The 23,028-nt window shown below is 43.0% G+C and overlaps 1 protein-coding gene across 1 annotated transcript in view; it reads left to right on the top strand.

The window, feature by feature from the left end:
- The window catches only part of Kpnb1 (karyopherin subunit beta 1), a 28,775-nt gene extending 6,768 nt beyond the window's left edge, over window positions 1–22,007 (top strand). Inside the window, exons 5-22 of the mRNA NM_017063.2 lie at window positions 485–637; window positions 2,217–2,276; window positions 2,797–2,886; window positions 3,876–3,986; window positions 5,134–5,235; window positions 8,106–8,330; window positions 10,206–10,397; window positions 11,984–12,114; window positions 12,700–12,847; window positions 13,094–13,165; window positions 14,936–15,080; window positions 16,602–16,684; window positions 17,212–17,319; window positions 17,624–17,767; window positions 17,882–17,987; window positions 18,674–18,788; window positions 20,055–20,216; window positions 21,102–22,007. Coding sequence (NP_058759.2) covers window positions 485–637; window positions 2,217–2,276; window positions 2,797–2,886; window positions 3,876–3,986; window positions 5,134–5,235; window positions 8,106–8,330; window positions 10,206–10,397; window positions 11,984–12,114; window positions 12,700–12,847; window positions 13,094–13,165; window positions 14,936–15,080; window positions 16,602–16,684; window positions 17,212–17,319; window positions 17,624–17,767; window positions 17,882–17,987; window positions 18,674–18,788; window positions 20,055–20,216; window position 21,102 — 2,148 coding nt within the window. The 3' untranslated portion in view covers window positions 21,103–22,007. The remainder of the gene's footprint in view (window positions 1–484; window positions 638–2,216; window positions 2,277–2,796; window positions 2,887–3,875; window positions 3,987–5,133; window positions 5,236–8,105; window positions 8,331–10,205; window positions 10,398–11,983; window positions 12,115–12,699; window positions 12,848–13,093; window positions 13,166–14,935; window positions 15,081–16,601; window positions 16,685–17,211; window positions 17,320–17,623; window positions 17,768–17,881; window positions 17,988–18,673; window positions 18,789–20,054; window positions 20,217–21,101) is intronic.
- Window positions 22,008–23,028: the final 1,021 nt, after the last annotated feature.

Raw genomic sequence — 23,028 nt, 5'->3', positions numbered from 1 at the left:
AATGTTCCCAGCCTTTTGCCGTCTGGAGGCCAGGTTTCTCACCCACTATAGTTAGTCACTGGAACCACGGACGTCTTCGGGACAACCGTCCTTGGACTGTTGGTGGTGAGGTTTAACTCCTCACTCTGGTCCTCTGGTCAGCACTGACTATTGCACAGCCCATGACATTTTGCCTGAGTTTAGATGTTCTTAGTCATTCAGTCATTCAGTGCAGGCCCTTGGCTGTTCCAAAACTTTATTTTGGCATAGGTGGGAAAACCATCAGACTGCTGCTGTCTTTGTGTACAGAGGCAGGCTGACGGGTTTGGGTTGTTTTGGTTTGGTCTGTACTATCCTGCAGGTATTTTGCGGGTGCTTTGCAGAACTATTGGAAATGAAACTGTCAGAGAAGGCTGTGGCCTCCTTTGGTAGATGTGATAATTGGAAAGCCAGCTGATTAGTCAGCAGCATTTGCTGGGCCGTTACTTTTCTCTGCTTGTTTTAGGACCCGGAGCAGCTGCAGGATAAATCCAATGAGATCCTGACTGCCATAATCCAGGGCATGCGGAAGGAAGAGCCTAGTAACAATGTGAAGCTGGCCGCTACCAACGCGCTCCTGAACTCACTGGAGTTCACCAAAGCAAACTTCGACAAAGAGGTATGTTTCTCCACCATAACCTGCTTCGAGTATGAGCAATAAAAGACTTCGAGCTTTGGTTTTTGTCTTTAAGATCAGAATGCATTCGATTCCAGTCTAGTGAGGTTTCTTGTGAGGTATGTCCACAACTTGATGAAATAGCATACAGGCCATGTTGACCTTTTTTGAATGTGTGAGGTTGGTTATTTGGTTTATTGTAGAGGCATTCATAAGTGTTTCGTTTGGCAAACTAACTTTATACCTACTGGCTAACTTCCCATTTCTCCAGTCTCCAGCTGCTAGCACCCACAGTTGTACTTTCTGTTTCTGTGAGTTAGATTCCTCTGGATACCTCATTTAAATACAGAAATGGAACTAGGCCTCAGCTGCCGTTTTAAACTTCTGAGTTGTTATAATGTTTTGTGTATGCCTGTGGCGTGTGGGGAGTGGTGCACATAGTGCAGCAGTTGGGACAGGCCGCTTTAGAGTCTGTTTTCTCCTTTTCCCTTTACATGGGCTCTAGGGGTGAGCTCTGGTCATCCGGCTTGCACACCTTTGCCCACCAAGCCATCCTACCATTCTATACTTGACTTTTCCTGTCTAGGTTTGTGTTTTTGTTTTGTTTTTTACTTAGCATAGTATCTTCAGAAGTCTTCCATGTGTGATAATTTTCTTTGTAAAGCTAGGTGATGATGTGATGATGATGATAAGTATTGTGTATGCATATACTACATTTTGTTTATCAAGCCATCCATTTTGGGCTGCTTCCACCTTTTGGACACTGTGAACAGTACTATTGTAAAAATGAGCATGTGGATACTTTTAGAAAACTGATTTCAGCTTGTTTTAGCCTCTACTCAGAAGTGGGATTACTAAGCCATATGGTCTGAAAATATTTTTGGGTTTATGTTCGTTGATACCATAGTTCAGTTTTTGTTGTTTCTTGGCCTGTAGGTCGTGAGATCTAGGATACCACAGCAAACTAATGTGTTGTGTATGTGTGGTTTATTACCTTTTTTTTGGTTTGTATTACATGAGGCAGACTCTCAATGTGGGGTTAAAGGTGTATGCCACCATGCCCAGATTCAGAGCCAATTATGTAATTGGTTGAGAAATGGAATGTTCCTATAAGATCACAAATGACTTAGGAAGGCCAACAGTGAAGTTCGCTATTCTGTTTGCCCTTTACCACGTTTCATGTGAATTTGTCATTTTTCAGGAAAAAAAATTGTCTCCGAAATCAAATGTTTTGAATAATTTTAAAGTTTTTGTTTTGAGAGACAGAGTTTACTCTATGTAACCCTAGCTAACCCAGAACTCATTCTCGAACTTGCTAGCCTAGAACCCAGAGATTCCCCTGCCTCTGCCTCCACACATACATGGCCATGTCCTGCTATTTTTAAATTTTACATAGAAGGAAAGTGGTTTTCTTAATGTAGGGTTTTGGGGTTTTTTTTTTTTTTTCCCCTTTTCACTAGTTACTATTTAAACCTTGTGACCTAGGTCTCCCTCTCTTCTCTAATACCTTCCTTGTAGGGTCTTGAAACCTTCCTACATGGAGTTAATAATGGATTCCTAATGTTCTTTACCTTTTCCACAGTCTGAACGGCACTTTATCATGCAAGTGGTCTGTGAAGCCACACAGTGTCCAGATACAAGGGTAAGTTTGTTGCTTTTGAAAAATTATCTTTCCCTATCTTCCTAGGAGACACTCTTATCAGCCAGTTAGAAATTTAGGGAATCGTTGAATTAAAGTTTGAATAATCTTACCAATGAAGTTTTCTATAACATATGTAAGAGAGACCTTTATTACTCTCTTAAAGGTTGAGAAGGCTTTGATCACCTTTGCTAATTTAGTTAGCGCCTTGAGTTGTTCCAGTGATTCTCTTCATTGTAGACATTGAAGTGAAAGTCATTGCTACTGCTGTGACCTAAACTTGACCCTGGAAATTAGTGAAAGGAATAACTTAGTCTAGGTAGCAGCAATTGGTTTAACCCTCCTGTGGGTTTTCCTCACTGGAACATGGAGGGGAACACACTGAAAAGACAAGAGGAGAGAGCGAAAATGGAGGATGGGTCAGATTGACAGGTCAGTGACATCATTACTCAGAGATGCCTTTAGTCACTAAGTCTACCTTTGCAGTCTGCTCACTTAGTAACTTTTAATCTGTTCTTCAAAGGTAAGAGTGGCTGCTTTACAGAATCTAGTGAAGATAATGTCCTTGTATTACCAGTACATGGAGACATACATGGGCCCTGCCCTCTTTGCAGTAAGTATTTTCTGTGATTAGAACTTGGAGTTAGTTGCTGGGATCATTATTTTTAATTGCTATTTTGTAATCCTGTGGGTTTTTAAAGATTTAATATTATGAAGTCAAGAAAATTACTTGAGTATGGGTGTTAGGGCTTGTTGTTTTATTCTTTTGAGACATTGATTCACACCATACTTCCAGTTGGTCTGGAGCTCACTATGTACTCCAGAATGGCCTCAAACTCAGCAGTCGTTTTAGGGATGGGATAACAGGTGTGAGCCCCATCATGAACAGTAATGTAAGCTTATGTGCCAGGAAAATGTCTGATATCTTTGGGGTTATGTATATGTCTACCACCACCACCGCATACAGGGCCTCTGTAACCCTAGATGTTCCGGAACTCACTGTAGACCGGGCTAGCCTTGAACACGGAGATGTACCTGCTTCTGCCTCCTGAGTGCTGAGTAGTGCTAGGAATGATTTAGAGGCGTGCATTCAGCTCTTTTTGTTTTTTGTTTTCCCTCCTTTTTTTTTTTTCTTCCGGAGCTGGGGACCGAACCCAGGGCCTTGCGCTTGCTAGGCAAGCACTCTACCACTGAGCTAAATCCCCAACCCCGCATTCAGGTCTTAAAAGGTATTTTAACTGATATTTTGCAAGGTTTTTTTTTTTTTTTTAAGTTTTTGTTTTTTGTATCCAACTACTTCACAAATGGCTTTATTAATTTTTTTTTAGAATTATTTATTTTATGTATGTAAGTACACTGTTGCTGTCTTCAGACACACCAGAAGAGGGCATTAGATCCCATTAGAAATGGTTGTGAGCCACCATATGGTTGCTGGGATTTGAACTCAGAATCTCTGGAAGAGCAGTCAGTGCTCTTAACCACTGAGCCATCTCTCCAGGCCCCTCTAACTGTATTTTTTTCAATCTTGAATGTCTGGTCAAAAGGATGTCTAACTTGAGTTTGTACTTACTTGGTGTCTACGGTGTCTTTTTCTCCTTTCAGATCACAATTGAAGCAATGAAAAGTGACATTGATGAGGTAGCTCTCCAAGGGATAGAGTTCTGGTCCAATGTCTGTGATGAGGAAATGGATTTGGCCATTGAGGCTTCAGAGGTGAGCCTGGGGTGCGCCTCTCTGAGAAGAGCTGCTGTTGTGTCTGGACTTTACACATTTACTTTGTGGGGATCACTCTTCTGGAGGGGTTCTGTTCTGACCGTCTGACATAGTGTGTTTTCTGTTAACCAGATGCCCTCAGTAATAAGACAGCACACACTTTTGTCTGTTGCAGGTATTCATACTAATAGTTCTGCTGTGAACACAAGGGGGCAGCAGGTTGTCAGCATAGTGAAGTAGCAGCTGACTGGGGTGGGGGGGTGGGATGACGACGACGACTTGTTTTCCTGTTTGAAATCTCAGTACAGGACCAAGATGTGTTATTGACAACTTACTAGCTCTGGAGAAGGAGTCAGATAGGGGGAAAGGCTATCTTAGAACCTTGAGCAGCCTCATCTTTGTGTAAGTTTTGAGCCAAAAGATATATCATACTCGGTTGATTTTAATATACATTTCCTGTGTGTTCGGAGACTACAGAACAACTTCAGGTGCTCCTCTCTCCACCTTGGATTATGTTGCTCTAGTTATCCTAGAACGCATATATACCTCTGCCTGCCAAGTTTAAAGGCATGCACCACAATTTTGGCAGTACGCACTTTTCTTATGTGAGATCTGGAGAGGAAACTTGCCAAACATTTTACTAAACTGGGTTATCTTTCTAGCACTAGATGTCAAATTATTATTTTTTTTCAATGTATTCAGGGATGACCCTGAATTTCTGATTCTTTCTCAAATCTCCCAAGTGTGGATCCTCTCCCACTGATTCATATAGTGTTGGATTAAACCACAGGCTTTGCATATGCAAGATAAGCACTGAAGCAGCTGAGCCTCATCCTCAATCCAGGAATGTAATACACATGGATATAATGCATAGGTCTGCATGTAATATGCTATATAATACTCACTGAAGTTAACGTATAGGCAGCAGCTCCAAAATAGCACAGTGAATATTACCATTACCTTACAGACCTGTTACAGTTCTCACTGTGGGGCTGTAGCATTCATAAGAGCTTATTTACGTTGGGGATTTAGCTCAGTGGTAGAGCGCTTGCCTAGGAAGTGCAAGTCCCTGGGTTCGGTCCCCAGCTCCAAAAAAAAAGAACCAAAAAAAAAAAAAAGAGCTTATTTACTTTGTGTTTCTCCTTAGGCAGCAGAACAAGGACGGCCCCCGGAGCACACCAGCAAATTTTACGCCAAGGGAGCGCTGCAGTACCTGGTGCCCATCCTCACACAGACACTAACTAAACAGGTGAGCCTCTTGGCCGGTTGGTTCCCCGTGGAACAGCTTCCATGGAGGACATCAGCAGCCATCTGATGCTGTGAGTGACTCGAGTACCTTGCTTGAGCCAATGAGTTGTGCCTCAGTATCTTAGACATTTTGGTTATGAACAATCCTCACACTGTTCTAATCTCCTGACTGCTGTGGCATTCATACTCATGGGACATGTGTTTTGTGTAAAAGTTCCAATAAAGATAGATGGTGGGCAGTAGTGCAGCTCAGTAGTAGGAAGCTTGCCTGGCATGTACATGACCCTGTCACCCTCTGCCTCCAAGAGAAGGGAATGAGTAGAATTGTTACGCTACGCATAGGGCCCTTAAATGTCTGGTTTTGTATTTTCGGTATTTTCATGAAGTCATTGGATTTATGTAGTTTTAAGAACGGATGAAGTTGGACACAAATCATTCACATTCAAATAAAGCACTCCTAACCCATGAGAAATACTGTTAGGGGCTGGGAATTTTAGCTCAGTGATAGAGTCCTTGCCCATCATGTATGAAGTCCTATTTAAAATGAGGTATGTGGTGTGTGTATGTGATCCCAACACTCAGTCAGGAACTGGAGGTAGGAGGATTAGAAATTCAAATTTAGGGGTTGGGGATTTGGCTCAGTGGTAGAGCGCTTGCCTAGGAAGCGCAAGGCCCTGGGTTTGGTCCCCAGCCCCGGAAAAAAAGAAAAAAAGAAATTCAAATTTACTTGGCTACCTAGTGAGATCTTCTGTCAAAAGAGCCCCTGACTCTAATCCAAAGTCTTTAATGTTAGTTATTATTTATTACAATGGCTAAGTGTGGCTCAGGGGTTAAGAGTGAGTACTGGTCTTGGCAAAGACCCATTTTCCTTCCAAGTAGGTACACCTGCCAGCTCTAGGGAGACCTGTGCTTCTGGCCTGCCTCCACAGGCACATACATGCACTCGTATGTATCCACACTCATTTACATTCGTTCATATCTATAAACTAGAGTAAGGTGTTATTTTGGTCTGTTTTTTAAGACAGAATTTCTCTGAGTAGCCTTTATTTTCCTGGAACTCGTTCTGTAGACCAGATTGTCCTTGAATCACATCTCTCTGCCTCCCGAGTTCTGGGATTAATGGCACGTACCACCACTGCCTAAATTTTAAAGGTTCATTACAAAATCAAAATCAAAGCTGTCTTGAAGATCTAAGTGATGGGTGCATACTACATTCTTAGGTTTTTGTTTTAAGTTTTTCAACAGTGTTTGCCTTTGGAGCTCTGACTATCCTGGAACTTCACTCTGTAGACAAGGCTGGCCTGGCCTCTGCCTCCCAAGTCCTGGGACTATAGGGCCAGCCAGAAGGTCTCATGTGAGCCCTGAATTTTTCCTCTGCTCTCTTCACTTTATTCATCACACTGTTTCTTGGTACCATGTTTATGTACTATTACTAAGGATCTGGCGATGTCTCAGGTAACACTGCTAGGACTCTTTTTTTTTTTTTTAATTAATTTTTATTTATATGAGTAAAGTGTAGCTATCATCAGACATAGCAGAAGAGGGCACCAGATCCCATTACAGATGGTTGTGAGCCACCATGTGGTTGCCAGGATTTGAAGTCAGGACCTCGGAAAGAGCAGTCAGTGTTTTTTTTTTTTTTCCGGAGCTGGGGACCGAACCCAGGACCTTGCGCTTCCTAGGTAAGCGCTCTACCACTGAGCTAAATCCCCAGCCCCCAACAGTCAGTGTTCTTAACCGCTGAGCTATCTCTCCAGCCCCAAAAATTTATTTATTGTATATATGAATACATTGTTGCTGTCGTCAGACACACCAGAAGAGGGCATCAGACCTTATTACAGATGGTTGTGAGCCACCATGTGGTTGCTGGGAATTGAACTCAGGACCTCTGGAAGAGCAGCCAGTGCTCTTAACCTCTGAGCCATCCCTCCAGCCCCTAGGACTCTTATCTATAGAATTCTTTGGTGCAGGAATGTACATGTTTCTCTCTGCATATGATGTCTCAGAGTTCTTTTCTTTTTTTTAAATGTCTGCGTGTATCTGCGTGTGTTGTTTCTTTATGTCTGTACACCATTTCTGTGCCTCTTAGTTTTGGAGTCCTGGAGAGGACATCGGATCTGGAGCTGGATATTGAAGAGAAGCCAGTGCTCTTGACCCCTGTGCATCTCTCCAGCATCTGCAATTCTTACCTTTAATGTCTTTACTTTGGAATATATTTGCTATATTTTTTTCTTACTGAGAAAGGGTTGCATGTACTACAGGCTTATCTCAATCAAACTTGGCTATATATAGCAGGTTGACCTTGATCTTTTGATCCTTTTTCTACCAGTGCTGGGATTACAGGAGTGTTGTTAGGATTACAGGGGTGTTGTGACATGTCTGCTTTATGTATTAATTGACAACCAGTCCTAGGGCTTTGCAAGAGCTCTACCAACAGAGCTACATTCCCAACTCTGGTTGATTTGAGACAGGCTCTTTGTAGACCTGGTTAGTCTCGGGTCCTTAGTGTTCCTGTTACAGGTATGTTCCACCAGCATGGGCACTCTTTTTTTTTTTTTTTTTTTTCTCTCGGAGCTGGGGACCGAACCCAGGGCCTCTACCACTGAGCTAAGTCCCCAAGCCCTGGCATGGGCATTCTTAGATGTAGCTGAAGTAGCTAATTCTCATTGGACATGATAAATGAGTTGACTCTTCCATATGCTTCTTTGGGTGACATAGGTTATGTTGTGATGAATGTGAAAAAAAATTTAATTGGTGTTTTATATTTTTATTTTATTCCCTGAATAGCTAATGATATTTGGGAGTATATAGCAAGCCTTCTAAGTGAATTCATGCAAGGAAAGGTTACTTACTGTCACATTCTCTAACCAGGATGAAAACGATGACGACGATGACTGGAACCCTTGCAAAGCAGCTGGGGTGTGCCTCATGCTCCTGTCTACCTGCTGTGAAGATGACATTGTGCCACATGTCCTTCCCTTTATTAAAGAGCACATCAAGAACCCTGACTGGCGGTACCGGGATGCAGCAGTGATGGCTTTTGGCAGCATCTTGGAAGGACCAGAGCCTAACCAGCTTAAACCATTAGTCATACAGGTAAAGCCTGGGCACTTTTTTTCTTTTTTTTCCGGAGCTGGGGACCGAACCCAGGGCCTTGCGCTTGCTAGGCAAGCGCTCTACCACTGAGCTAAATCCCCAACCCCCAGCCTGGGCACTTTTAGAGTTGAAATGCAGTGTGTGTGTGTCTGTGTGTGTCTGCACGTTTGCACAACTGTAAATAATCCCTCACAAAGGTTAATTGAATGGTATGTTGCACAGACCTAAAACCACAGTCACACATTCTTGTGGAGATTAGCAGGTCAGTTGCTCAAGGCTGCCAGCCTTAGCTGGATAATAATGAGGCTGTCTTGTGCTATGAGATACATTTCCTGTCTCAGCATAGTTATTTGTCATTAAGGGTAAATATATAACTTTCAAATTTAGACATGACTGAGAAACTTGAAAAAAACGAAGAAAAGTCTTAACCTAATAATACTCTTAACACTTCCTTTCTGTAAGTTTTGGACAACAGGATATGGAGTTCTTACTACAAAGATTGACCTGGTTTTTTGGGGGGGTTTTTTGTTTGTTTTTTGTTTTTTTATTTTATTTTATTTTTTTTTTTAGATCTTTTTTTAAGTTTATTAACTTATATATATGAGTACACTGAAGCTATCTTCAGATACCCCAGAAGAGGGCATCAGATCCCATTACTGATGGTTGTGAGCCACCATGTGTTTATTGGGAATTGAACTCAGGACCATCTGGAAGAGCAATCAGTGCTCTTAAATGCTGAGCCATCTCTCCAGTTCTCAGGTTTTTTTTTTTTTTTTTTTTTTGGTTCTTTTTTTCGGAGCTGGGGACCGAACCCAGGGCCTTGGGCTTCCTAGGTAAGCGCTCTACCACTGAGCTAAATCCCCAGCCCCCAGGTTTTTGTTTTTTAATGCTACATTGTAAATGTTTCCTGTTGGTTTTGGAGTGCACAGTCTCAGCATATATCCCAGGGTAGTCTTGAATTGGTGGCTGCTGCCTTAGCCTGTGAGTGCTGGGGGTGTAGATATAAGCTACCATGTTCACTAGCACTGAACTCCAGGGCACAGAATACCTTCAGGCTTTACCCAGCCTTCCAAGCAATTAGAGAGAGAGAGAGAGAGAGAGAGAGAGAGAGAGAGAGAGAGAGAGAGAGTGTGTGTGTGTGTGTGTGTGTGTGTGTGTGTGTGTGTGTGTGTGTGTGTGTGTGTGTGTGTAGGGTCGGGTCTCATGTGCCTTAAATTAGCTATGTGGGTGAAGGTGGCCTTGAGCTCCAGATTTTCCTGCCTCCCCTACCCAAGTGTTGGGTATATAGTCATTGCTATAATCTTTTTTATGGTATTATTCTAGTCTTTGAACAAAATTGACATTACATAATAATATAGTCTTCATGTGGAAATATAAATGACAGAAGAGCTCTTGCTAATTTAACTTTGTGCATAAAGAAATAAGTCTGTCAAGATAGAGGCAACGCCTCTGTGATTACTTCTCTTGTCTTTACCTGAATAAAAATAGTTACATATAGACTGCCTGAAGGTATCCACCAACATCTTGATAATTGAGTCCTATGTTGGCATTTGGTGATGGGAAAGAACATTTCACACATTTTGTTTACTGCTATTTTGTTTTAGAATATTTTACACCTATTTTTAAACCATCTCCGTCATACTCTGAGTTAAAATCCTTTCGTTATATGGGGCCAGTGGTTGTTAATATTTCACATGAGATCTTTGTAGCCCAGGCTGGCACCACACTTTCTACATACCTTAATAACCAAGGGTGGCTTCTCCTGCCTTCGTATCCCAGATGCTGAAATTGCACGCATGCACCACAGTGCCTGTGACCGTTTCTTCTGAATGATAGTCATGAATTTCCTTTTGTTTTGCTTCATTGTGCTTACAGGCTATGCCCACCCTGATAGAATTAATGAAAGACCCCAGTGTAGTTGTTCGAGATACAACAGCATGGACTGTGGGCAGGATCTGTGAGCTGCTGCCTGAAGCTGCCATCAATGATGTCTACTTGGCACCCCTTTTACAGTGTCTGATTGAGGGTCTCAGTGCTGAACCCAGAGTGGCTTCAAATGTGTGCTGGGTAAGGATTTCCTTTCTGGTGAAGACAGAAGCTTGTCCTCAGCCATTAGATGTGGAAGAAAAAGGTTACCAATCTCATGGAAAGACTTGCTCTGAATTCTGTCTCCTAATGCCTTGAGTTTAGGGAGTGTCAACTTCAGAAGCCAGAGGGAGCTGTTATCTTACTCTGATGGGTTCCCACAGCACTTAGAGCAGTCACGCACCATTGTGACTGCCCTTGCTTGTCTCCTCGTTGCTTTTAGATGAAAAGCTCTGGTTAAATGGAGGTTGATGGTTTGTTTGTTTAATTATAACAAGTAAAAAAGACAGGGAGGATAGCCATAGGAGGTGGGTGGCCTCTGCTGAGTCTCTGTAGGTTCTGTAATTTACTGGGGATCTAGTGGGACAGGAGGAGTGGGGGCTAAAATCCTGTTTGTCTGAGGCGGTTTCTCTGTGTAGCCCTGACTGTCCTAGATAGAACTCACTCTATGAAGTAAGTTCATCTTGAACTCACAGAGATCTGCCTGCCTCTGCCTCTGTCTCCACCACCTGGCTAAAATCCTTTTTAAGAGTGGAAAGAAAAGATATGGTAGGCTTTAGTGAAAGAATTCTGCCACTTAAGAGAGTTGGACAAGGTCCTTCATTTCTGAATTTCAAGGGCTCCTCTGACAAGTGGACAGTGCAGTGGGTGCACCTTTTCCAGAGGTGACTGGATGGATGCTTGAACAGAAGATTTGCCAAATAGACATTGTGCTGTCAAGAATTTTACCATTAAAAGTGCATTATTGTAGCATCAAAAAAAAAAAAAAAAAAAAAGAGAGTTGGGCAGATTATTAGGCACCTACAACATAAACATTTAAGGTTTCATTTCAAAAATAATTTTTTAGATTATTTATCTTATTTATCTAAAAAAATATACTTAGATTATCTGTTTGTGAGTGTTTTGTCTGTATGCATTTATATATACTTTGCATCCGGCTGGTGCCTGCAGTGCTCCCAACTCCCCAGAACTGGAGTTCTGTGTAGTTATAAGCCAACTGTGGGTGCTGGGGACTGAACCTGGATCCTCCCTGCAGGACAAGTGCTCTCCCATACTTTTCATCATCATCATCATCATCATAGATTCTGAAGCTAGAGTTAGAACCAGTCATGAACCACCTGATGTGGGTACTGAGGAACTGCCTTTCTTGATGGCCTTGATGGGGAGAAGTGGAGCTTTAATTAGATAGGGAAATGTCTTCTCTTTTCTTCATTAAAACAGAGCTAGCTAGCTCTGTAAACCAGGCTGGTCCTCCAATACTCAGAGATCCACCTGCCTCTGCCTCCCAAGTGCTGGGATTAAAGGCAAGAGCTACCACTGGCTGATCCTTCAACATATCTTAAAGGAGGTGGAGGGGATGAGAGAATCCTACAGTGGAGTTCTTTTAGGACTAATCTTTGGGGGCTTGGGGGGGGGGTGAAAGAGAGTGGAGAGAAATAGAGAAAGAGAAGAGTAGAGGCCAGTCATGAGCATGTGGAGGGAAGGGGAATCGGGAGACAAGGGACAAAGAGGGAAGAGGATAAGAGCAAGCGTTTTAGGACTAATCTTAATTCTGTGTATATTTCCAGGCTTTTTCCAGTCTGGCTGAAGCTGCTTACGAAGCTGCAGATGTAGCTGATGATCAGGAAGAACCAGCCACCTATTGCTTGTCTTCTTCCTTTGAACTTATAGTTCAGAAGCTGCTGGAGACCACCGACAGGTAACCAATAGTCCACTGAAGGAGTGATACACAGCTCACTCCTGTTGTCTGGAGGATGAAGACAGTGGATCCAAAGAAGTGAAGCCCGTGTCCTTTAGAACTGATGAGAGTTTTGGTTATCAAGACAGAGAGACAGGAAGAGAGAGAATAGACGTGTGTGTATGGTACAGGCATGAAGGTGGGGGACAGTTTGTGGAGTTGGTTCTGTTTTGTCACCTTTAGGTCACCAAGCCTGCACAATAAGTACTTCTAAAACTAGTTCTCATTATAAATATAGCCAAATCTGGATACCATAAGCATAGTATTAACGCAATAGGCTTGACTTAGTTCCTCTGTGTAGCCCTGGCTGTACTGGAACTCATTCTATAGACCAGGCTGGCTCCAAAGGGGTTGAAGGTGTGTGCCACCATACCCAACTACTAACGATTTTTGCATCCTCACAGTTATTTGGGATATGCAGTGTCTCTCTCTCTGAACTACATATCCAACTTCTGGTTTTGTTGTTGGGGAAATATCGCCTGCTTTACGAACTCCTCTATCCCTTCTTGGCTGGGGCTGTAAGATTTTTGCATTGTGTCCTTGCAGACCTGATGGACACCAGAACAACCTGAGAAGTTCTGCATATGAATCTCTAATGGAAATTGTAAAAAACAGTGCCAAGGATTGTTACCCTGCGGTGCAGAAGACCACCCTGGTCATTATGGAACGGTTGCAGCAGGTGCTTCAGATGGAGGTGAGGCTGCAGAGTGTTGTGTCCTGGGCAGGGTGGAGGTGCTTCTGACACAAAAAGTGTCGTGTCCTTGGACATGCCTGTAGGTTCAATCACCAGCACCCAAAATCAAAAAGCTCGCAGCTTGCTGCCTGTCGTGCTCACCTTTGCTTTCTGGCTGTACTGCTCACTGCAGAGGTTCGGCTGGTGTTCTTAGGAGTGCAGCAGTGGAAGTGTGTCATTAGAGCACTGTTTCTTCTTTTCCTTCAGTCCCACATCCAGAGCACGTCGGACAGGATCCAATTCAATGACCTCCAGTCTCTACTCTGTGCAACTCTTCAGGTATGATGGCACTGTCACTCCCTTTTTTCTTTTTTATATGTATGAGTGTTTTGCCTACGTATATGTTTGTGCCCTATGTCTATGGAGTGCGCGGCCAGAAAGGATACTGAGTCTCCGCACTGGAATTTCAAATGGTTGTAAACCCCAGTGTGGTTGTTGAGAATTGAAGCCAGGTTCTCTTCATAGACCAGGCAGGGCTCTTAACCACTGAGACATCTCTATAAATTCCTTAACCTCCTTACTACAATAAAGGAAGAGAACTTTTTTGTTAGCATTACAGATTCATGGGCACACAGGGCTCTGAAATAGTGAGATAATTCTGACTAAGGGTTGTACTCTCTGTGACTACTTGTAGATTGATGTCATTACGCAGGTGAAGGCAAGTACAGGATAGAACGAGACCTGTCATTGGACGAGAAGGAAGGATGGGTGGGGGAAAAGTTTTATAGAGGAGAGGAGACAGGAGTGAGGGGAGGGAGCAGCTAAGAGAACATAGAGGTGGATGTTAAGATTTCCCTCTGCACATTTACAGGTTGTTATGACTATTAAGGGATGGATGTGTATAGGATTTTGTGTGTCCAGATGAACGAATTATATCTTACCTAGATGGGCGGTTTATATCCTTATCAATTGGTTGTAAGTTAATTGTGTGTATGTATTGTACATTGAGTAATTAACATATAAATCTGGTTGTTGGGTTACAGTCTGTTGAGTCATAATCTCACTGGGTTGTTGGGAGTGTGAGCAGAGTCCATGACGGGAAGCCGTGCTAGGCTATAGAATGCTTGGGGCTAGTGTGGTGTGAGTCCACACCGGTGCAAGGCCTGCAGAACACGATGTGTGTGTCAGGCATGGTAACAGCCCGCCAAAGGGACAGTGTATGAAAGCGACTGACAGAAAAACAGCTAGAGTGCATGGATTCTCGGGGGGGGGGGGGGGAACTTGCGGGATCCAGTTGTGCACTGTATATTATACCGCTACAGTGGCTGAAGAGAAATTACTTTTTTGTCTGTCCTGAAAGATCTAATTTGTCATTTGTGCCAATGGAAATGCCCCAGAATATTCTCTTCTAACTGTATACCTTTCATGTGTAGGCAGCTCTTACTCTTGGTCTTTGTCTGGTTGTAGCTGGGTCTCATATGGCTTATTTACTTAAAGTATGGCCCTGACACAGGTCAGGAGTCATTTACTGTTCTCATATAGACAGAAAGGCTTAAACTTGGTCTTCTTTTGAGACATTACTTAATGTGGCATTTGTAGTGCTCTTTTTTTTTTTATGTTTTTTTTTTTTTTTTTTTTTTTTTTTTGGTTCTTTTTTTCAGAGCTGGGGACCGAACCCAGGGCCTTGCGCTTCCTAGGCAAGCGCTCTACCACTGAGCTAAATCCCCAACCCCATTGTAGTGCTCTTTATTGAGAGCAGTCTTTTTCAACTAGTGACTGGGAAAACTGAAATAAAATGTCACTTCTGCTTATCCCTTTTCTGTCAGCAAAAGGAGACCGAAGGGACTTCTCTGAGACATAAGTACATCCTGGATGATAGTATTCTGTAGGATTCAGCTGTCGACTGACCTGTGAACTCATAGAAAAGATCAGTACAATCAGTGTTGCGGTGCAGTGGCTTGATGTGTAAAAGCCTTGAGGAAATGTTATTTGGCATTTGCAAAAGAAAAAAAAAATAGGGACTTAAGTTTTTATTTTTTAGAGAAATGGGGTAGTGTTCTGACTTGGGGATTTTCAATTAACAGATATTAATTTTTGTTCATTTCATAGAATGTTCTCCGGAAAGTGCAGCATCAAGATGCTTTGCAGATCTCTGATGTGGTCATGGCCTCCCTGTTAAGGATGTTCCAAAGCACAGCTGGGTCTGGCGGAGTGCAAGAAGACGCCCTGATGGCAGTCAGCACACTGGTGGAAGGTCGGTGAGCAGTGGGAAACGGGGCTGTATCTTCACAGTGCAGGGCAGATTGACACATGCACCATGAGTCAGTACCCATCAAAGGTTCTATCAGGTTTCCTTCCCGTTGAACAGTAACTTGCTTTTTTATTAAGGTTTTCTCTTTTTGAGGGCTGAGAAACAGAAGACAGATTCTGGTTTCTTTCCTTCCTGCCTTTGATACCTTTGGGTGTGGACTATAATGCTCTGGGTTTGGGCTAATAGATCGTGGGGCTTGGTGTGGTATAGATGAACCTGAATTTTAGGAATTAGTCATTGTTGTTGTTGTTGTAGGAATTAGTCGTTGTTGTTATTATTATTATTATTATCCTTACTTGTCTGACCATACAGAACTGTGTTGACAAATTGTCTTTAGACTTGTTTTTTAAGGGCATTTGAAACATTGAGAGAACACATTCTAACTTGGTAATGCTTCATCAGGGGTGACTAGTACTAAGACCATTATTTAAGGACCACTCTTTATTTCTGGAATAAAGAGCCTGTGTCTACCACTAGGGGTAACTGCATGCCTGTAGTGTTATATCGTAGAGGCGGTCAGCAGAATCGGAGCTTGGTGCAAGCATATGACACACAGTGAGTCCCTTCAGAGGAAAGTTAAAAAGAGAACAAGGAGACGCTGAGGTTGTAGTTCAGTTTACAAAGTGTTTGCTTAATGAGCAGGAAGCTCTGGGGTTGGTATACACCTGTTTTCCCAGCCTCAGGTAGTGGTAATAGGAGATCGAGGCCAGCCTGGAATATGTGAACATGAATCTTGAGTTCTGGTGACACCTCAGCTTTGGGATGAGGCCTCAAAATAACAAAAATGGGAGCTAGAGACATGTCTGAATGGTTAAAAGTGCTTGCTGCTCTTGCACAGAACCAGAGTTTGAGTCCCAGCACCCATGTGCGGTGGCTTGTGCAATTGCCTGTAACTTCCTCTTCTAACCTCTATTGGTCCCTGCACACAAACACAAAACACTAGAGTGGTGGTGGGTTGAGTGAGGCCCATTCCTGCTGCTGTAGGCTCTGCTCAGGCTGCTTTTGTCCATTCGTCCATTCTCTGCTGTGAATTGAACCTAGGGCCTTGCTATCTTAGGCAAGTACTATACCATGGACTTACATACACCCCTGCCTTTGCGGCTGTGTTCCTTGGTGTGGCTTGTTCAGTCCTTGGTACAATTGAGTAGAAGACCTTCCAGTGGAGGGGGGACATGAAATAGTGTCTCTGGCTTTGTCAGAGACCCTTTCCTTGATAGCAGTGCTACTTCGGTCTTTTAACTATAGTAAAATCTCACTTTGAGAAGCATTGGCATTTTTTCTAAGGGTTATGAATTTGGCCCTTCCAGCAGTTGCGAAACTTAGCTAATATGAGATAACTTGAATGCTTTCGCTATGGAAATACTAATCAACACATACTCTACAGACTGAGCAGTGGCTCTGTTTGGGTTCTTGCACTCATGTTCTGTGTTACTATGACTACCTAATAGTTTGTTCCATTGACAGTGTTGGGTGGTGAATTCCTCAAGTACATGGAGGCCTTTAAACCATTCCTGGGCATTGGATTGAAAAATTATGCTGAATACCAGGTAGGATATTGCTCCTCAAAATACTATCTGTGGGTTTTGTTTGTTAAACACTGAGTTATATCCCACACCTCAAAGTCATGTTTTCTCATTAATACAGAGTAGAGTAGTACAGAAAAAGTCAGGTTTCCGAAGCCAAGTGGTTTCTCCTTTTGCATTATTTGTAGCGTTACTATCTGCACTGGAGGTAGTCTGTGAAAAGCAGGATACTGGATCTGCCAGATAGAGATTACAAGGTGACCGCCTGAATGGTCCTAATTAAAGGGCAGCTGCCAAGTTATGTGATCACTGCCCTAAAGAAAGAGCAGTACTGTTTCCATGTCCTACCACCACCATCCTTTCCTGTGGTACTCACAGTGCTACTTGTCTTGCTGAGTCCGGTTAAAGCTACATAATCTCCACAAGGGAAGGATGTTTTCTTCTTTGATTCTGGATCATGTAATTGTGAGAGACGTTGACTAAATAAAAATCATGCTGTCTGTCTGGCAGCCTCTTCTTTTTGGATGATCGCTTCGTTGGTTCTTTTGCAGGTATGTTTGGCAGCTGTTGGCTTAGTTGGAGACTTGTGCCGAGCCCTGCAGTCTAACATCTTACCTTTCTGTGATGAGGTGATGCAGCTGCTCCTAGAGAACTTGGGGGTAAGCATTTTGCAGCCTAATTAGTCATTCTTTGAAGGAATTATTAGTTGGGAGAAATTTAAGGTCCATGGCAAGGAGCTATAGGTTCCTAGAACACTCTCTGCTAGCTTGTGAAGAATAGAATTATTTATTTTCATAGACAGATCCAAAGTTAATTAAAAGGATGTGTTCTACTTGGAGGAAATGGTAAAGTAAATACATAATTTCTCTGTCCTGTAATTTTTTTTTCTCTTAAGTTTTTTGCATCTTCAGACCAGACAAGATTTGGTGTTTCTAAGTTTCCTTTTTCTATTTTCCTTGTTAGAATGAGAATGTCCACAGGTCTGTGAAACCACAGATTCTGTCTGTGTTTGGTGACATTGCTCTTGCCATTGGTGGAGAATTTAAGAAATACTTGGAGGTTGTACTGAATACACTGCAGCAGGCCTCCCAAGCCCAAGTGGACAAGGTAAGCTTGGAGCTGTCCCGGTCATCTCTCAGGACTAGTTCAGAGAGGATAAGACAATAGGCACACTTCTTCAAAAGATGAATCTGACGGAGGTTTTGTTCTTTTCTCTTCCAGTCAGACTTTGACATGGTGGATTATCTGAATGAGCTAAGAGAAAGCTGCTTGGAAGCTTATACGGGAATCGTCCAGGGATTGAAGGGAGACCAGGAAAACGTACACCGTTGAGTATATAGCCCAGCTCCCAAAATCCACTGACCAGGGTGCACAGGGCCAAATGAACTGCATCTTACCTTTGTAGCTCACTGCTGCATATGGGGAGAGAAAAGGGATGCCCTAATGAAGAGAGTGGTTTGGGGGAGGTGACATAGACATTGGTATTTCTGCACCTTTCTACTTTTCTGTACTTTTTTCTTGCAGGGGAGCAAACCCAGGGCCACTTGGTGTGGTAGCAAACCCCTGCATGAACCACACTTGTAGCTTTCTTTTTTTGTGAATCTAATGAGGCCGCTAGGGAAAGGGTAGAAGTGCCGGCACCCTGTGCTGACTGGGGGCCACAGGTGCTGTGTAGCCAAAGCCCCAGGTGGAGCTTCTGTTCGTTCTGTGTTCCACTCGTGGGATGCAGCTTAGTGGAGTGGGAATTCTTCCCCACTGTGCATAGACCTGTGTCTGTTCCACTCTTCAGTACCACAAGGAGTGTGCTCTGTATGATTACAGAAGGGCTGTTTCTCTCCTCTGCATTTGATGGATATCTTTCTAACCTGAAGAATAACTTTGGTTATCACCAAGTTTTAGCTGGTTGTCCAGCTGGAACCTTCCATTTGGGGTAGAATGGCAGGGCTAAATTGAAAAGAGGCAGAGTCCTGTCTGACATGGACAGTTTAATCAGACCTCCTCTTTCCTTTATAGCTGATGTAATGCTGGTGCAACCCAGAGTAGAATTTATTTTGTCTTTTATTGATCACATTGCTGGAGATGAGGATCATACGGATGGAGTGGTAGCTTGTGCTGCTGGACTGATAGGGTAAGTTACTCCTTCTTCCACAGAGCATATGTGTGTGGGAAAATTTTAGGAGTGCAAACGACAACATCCCACTTCCTTGAGGTTTTGTTTTGCAACGTTGGTGATGAAACTCAGGGCCTCACACTATGGCCCTCCATCAGGAAGCTGTACCAGGGCCCTCAGAGTCCTCCACAGTCTGTTGATTTCTCACAAAGGGTCTGTTCCAGACCGAAGGACTTTTTGTTGGAGCATCTCCTAGGGCTTTTTATAACAACTCCTTAAAATTATTATTTATCTCATGTGCATATGTGTGTGGTGGTCGGAGGACAGCTTGAGGGATTCACGTCTTTTCTATACCATGTGGGTCCTGGGGATTTGACAGCAGACAGCTTTACCCACTAAGCCTGAGCCACCACATAGCTCTTCTGAGAACCTGAGGCAATATTGGGACATAGCTTGACAGCTCAAAGGCCTGGTGCTATTTCCTTTTTTTTTTTTTTTTTTTTTTTTTAGATCTATTCATTTATTATGTATACACCATTCTGCCTGCATGTGTGTATGAAGATACCAGATCTCATTATGTACAGATGGTTGTGAGCCACCATGTGGTTGCTGGGAATTGAACTCAGGACCTCTGTAAGAGCAGCCAGTGCTCTTAACCTCTAAGCCATCTCTCTAATCCCTTCCCTTTTTTTTTTTTTTTTTCTTTTTTCTTTTTTTCGGAGCTGGGGACCGAACCCAGGGCCTTGCGCTTGCTAGGCAAGTACTCTACCACTGAGCTAAATCCCCAACCCCACCCCTTCCCTTTTTAATTAATTAATTTATCTCTCTTCTTTGAGAAGGTCTTGCACTGTGTCCCATGTTGACATCGAACTCTTGCTTCTTGTCAATTTCTTCCTTGGTTACTGACGTTACAGGGTTGGGCCATCACACTCTATTAACCGTGGTCAAGTCTTTAACTCAGTTGACTACAGAAATCTCTTAAAGTTTTTTTTTTTTTTTTTTTTTTTTTTTAAAGATTTATTCATTTATTATATATAAGTACACTGTAGCTGTCTTCAGATACACCAGAAGAGGGCATCGGATCTCTTTACAGATGGTTGTGAGCCACCATGTGGTTGCTGGGAATTGAACTCGGGACCTCTGGAAGAGTAGTCGGGTGCTCTTAACCGCTGAGCCATCTCTCCAGCCCTTAAAGTTTTAAGAAGTGAATGAATGCTAAGAAATACATTGTTGCCTCAGCCTGGTGTGGCCAGGAAGTCATTCTTGGGCATTTGTTTTGCACAGGGACTTGTGTACAGCATTTGGAAAGGATGTACTGAAATTAGTAGAAGCTAGGCCAATGATCCATGAACTATTAACTGAAGGGCGGAGATCGAAGACTAACAAAGCAAAGACCCTTGCTACGTGGGCAACAAAGGAACTGAGGAAACTGAAGAACCAAGCTTGGTAAGCTCTTATCTTCACTCTCGGGTCTCGTAAGGGTTCCTGTTCTGTAGGATTTCTGGTAGTGGCTGCCTAGTGGTATTTTGGCTGTACGATTTCCTGTGCCTGAGCAGGCAACCTTAGTTTTTTCTAACCCAAATATTGAGTCCTTGTGTTGAAGGACAGTAGAGCTCCCTGACCAAAATACTGAAAATACTTTGGAGCCTAATAAAATGTTGCCTTATTTTTCTTTTTCTACTCACTTCTCCATGTCCTTTTTGTGCTGGGAATCAAACCTATGGCAGATGTGGAGGTTCTCTGTGTAGTCCGTTGGTCTACATACTGCTTTTTAGACCTGCCTGACCTTGAACTCAAGAGATCTACCTCCCTTCTGAGTGCTGGGTTTAAAGGCTTGCACCTCCATGTATGTATGGCCTTGAGTGACCATTTATTTGCTTGGTTTGCTGAGAATTGAACTCAGGACATCACAAATTCAAGTAAGCACTTTTACCACTGAGCTACAGTATATGATATGCTTATGTATGGCAGCAGGTATACTGAGCAAAGGAAGAGAAGAAAAATTACCAATCTTTTTTTTTTTTGGAGCTGGGGACCGAACCCAGGGCCTTGCGCTTCCTAGGTAAGCGCTCTACCACTGAGCTAAATCCCCAGCCCCATAAATTACCAATCTTAAAGAGTTGGTAGATCCCGGGGTTGGGGATTTAGCTCAGTGGTAGAGCGCTTGCCCAGCAAGTGCAAGGCCCTGGGTTCGGTCCCCAGCTCCGGAAAAAAGAAAGAAAGAAAGAAAGAAAGAGTTGGTAGATCCCATTCTAACTTTGGGCCACTTGATTGTAGGAGTTGGGGATATATATGACCTCAGAATTGACCTCTTCATCTGTTTGTTTTTAGATCTGGTACCATTGGGATGATGACCTGAGACCCCCACTGGAAATCTCCAATCTTTTGAAAAAACCCGGAAGTGAGGAGTGTGCACGGATGCTGAATGTTTGGGAATGAGAGGATGAGTGAGTGAGGCTTGAAAACACCACACTGAAAATCCTGCCACAGCCAACAGCAGCAGCGCTGTTAGTGAGCTAAGTAAGCACTGACTTTGTAGAAAACATAACATCAGCCATCTTGGAACAGAGAAACAATGGATTTACTTACTTATTAAAAACAAAAAAAGCTGTCTCTTCCCAGGGGAAGGCTAGAACTAGCTTTCCTATCTTGGCCGGTGCCGAATGGGATGACTGATTTGGGAGAGGAGGACCTGGGTTCACCTGTGGGGCTGTGTTGTGAAAGGCAACCCTGGCCCCCGCTACTGAGGAGAAAGATGGAGCCCGGGTCTTGAGCCCACCTTCACTGTACCGTTGCACTTGGTACTGTATATGTGCCCTTGAGAAGGCGCGTGGGGGATTTCACAGTCTGAGAATGAGTGTGTGTGAGTGAGGCGGTACCCACATTCTCAACTTCAAGTCATTGCAGTTTCTTTTTCCCAGAAGACAAAGGGGTTTGATGTTGCATTTCATAAACTAACTGAAGTTCTGGCTACTGATGCAGCACAAGAGGCTGTCTCACAAAACGAGGAAAGACGCTGTTTATGTTTGGTTTGGTTTCATTTTAATTATTCTAGGGAAAACACTGACGAATGGTCAGAGTTCCTGTCCTGATCTTTTCATCAAGGCGCCTTTCCTGATAATATGGTTCAGCTGTGAATGTAGCTATGGGGGGAGGGGGGAAAAAAGAAAACTCTGGAGTTAGAGGATATAGAAAATTAAAAGTACAGTTGTTACAAATAAAACGCAGACTTCAAAGAGAAAAAGCCACAACCCAAACCAAATTTAAATACTTGAAATTGGCATCACAAACAAGCTCTCTCCTGACTTGTATTGTGGCAGTCAGAATGCCCCCAGAAAACTGTGCCAAAGAGTTTAGAAAACAGATGTACAATAAAAGTAAATACACACTCAAAACGCAAACTTCAGGTAACTATTTTGAATTGCAAATGACGAAAATTTAATGTTGAACGATCTGATAAAATAACCATTTGGAAACTGCTTGGCCTTCTGTTTTTTTCTTTGATTGACTGCAATGCGATATTGGTCTTTTGCTGCACTTCAAAACCAACTAACCAGTAAGACAATGTGTGTGTGTGTGTGTATATGTATACACACACACTAAATACAACTGTTGTGATGAATATGGCACCAGGAAAAAGGTCTATTTTTCCACTGAAGTTGAAGATTAATAAAATGGTGTCAAACATTCCCCTGCTCGCACGCTTTAGTATTTTTTTAAAGTGTGGTGTGCTGTGATTACAATAAATCAGGAACAAGGCACCCTGAATTTTAGAGTCTTTCAGCAATAAGAAAGCGTTTCAGTAAACTGGCCCTCTTGGCTTGTGCAGACATTAGGAGATTTGCTGGCGTTTTGAATATGCTGCTTTAAAAAAAAAAAAATAGACACCAAGGAAGTTTTTCTTGCTTCCTGGTGGTGTGGAAGAAACACACGACCCTCATTCCCACCTACATTTTCATTGTAGTAAAAGGTATTGGCTTAGGTTTTCTCCCACACTCCTTTCATCTCCCCTCCCTGTCTGAGCCCGTTCCTAAGTGGGACTGGCTCCGTTTGCCTGTCCATACGCAGCATCTGTAGTAGCTCTTTACAGGGTATCAGATATTGTGCCTTTTGGTGCCAGGTTCAGAGTCAAAGTGCCGATCTGATCTGTGAACCAGTGTAAAAAAAAAAAAGTATTTGAAGGAGAAATGCTCCCCCATGAGCAGAGCAGTCACTGGGAGTCCAAGCCCTAGTGAGGAGAGGCCCAGGCCTCTGAATG

Source organism: Rattus norvegicus, chromosome 10 (genome assembly GCF_036323735.1).
Source record: "Rattus norvegicus strain BN/NHsdMcwi chromosome 10, GRCr8, whole genome shotgun sequence".
NCBI lineage: Eukaryota > Metazoa > Chordata > Mammalia > Rodentia > Muridae > Rattus > Rattus norvegicus.
The sequence above is the reverse complement of the archived record's forward strand: the minus strand, read 5'-3'. Positions and strand labels throughout refer to the sequence as shown.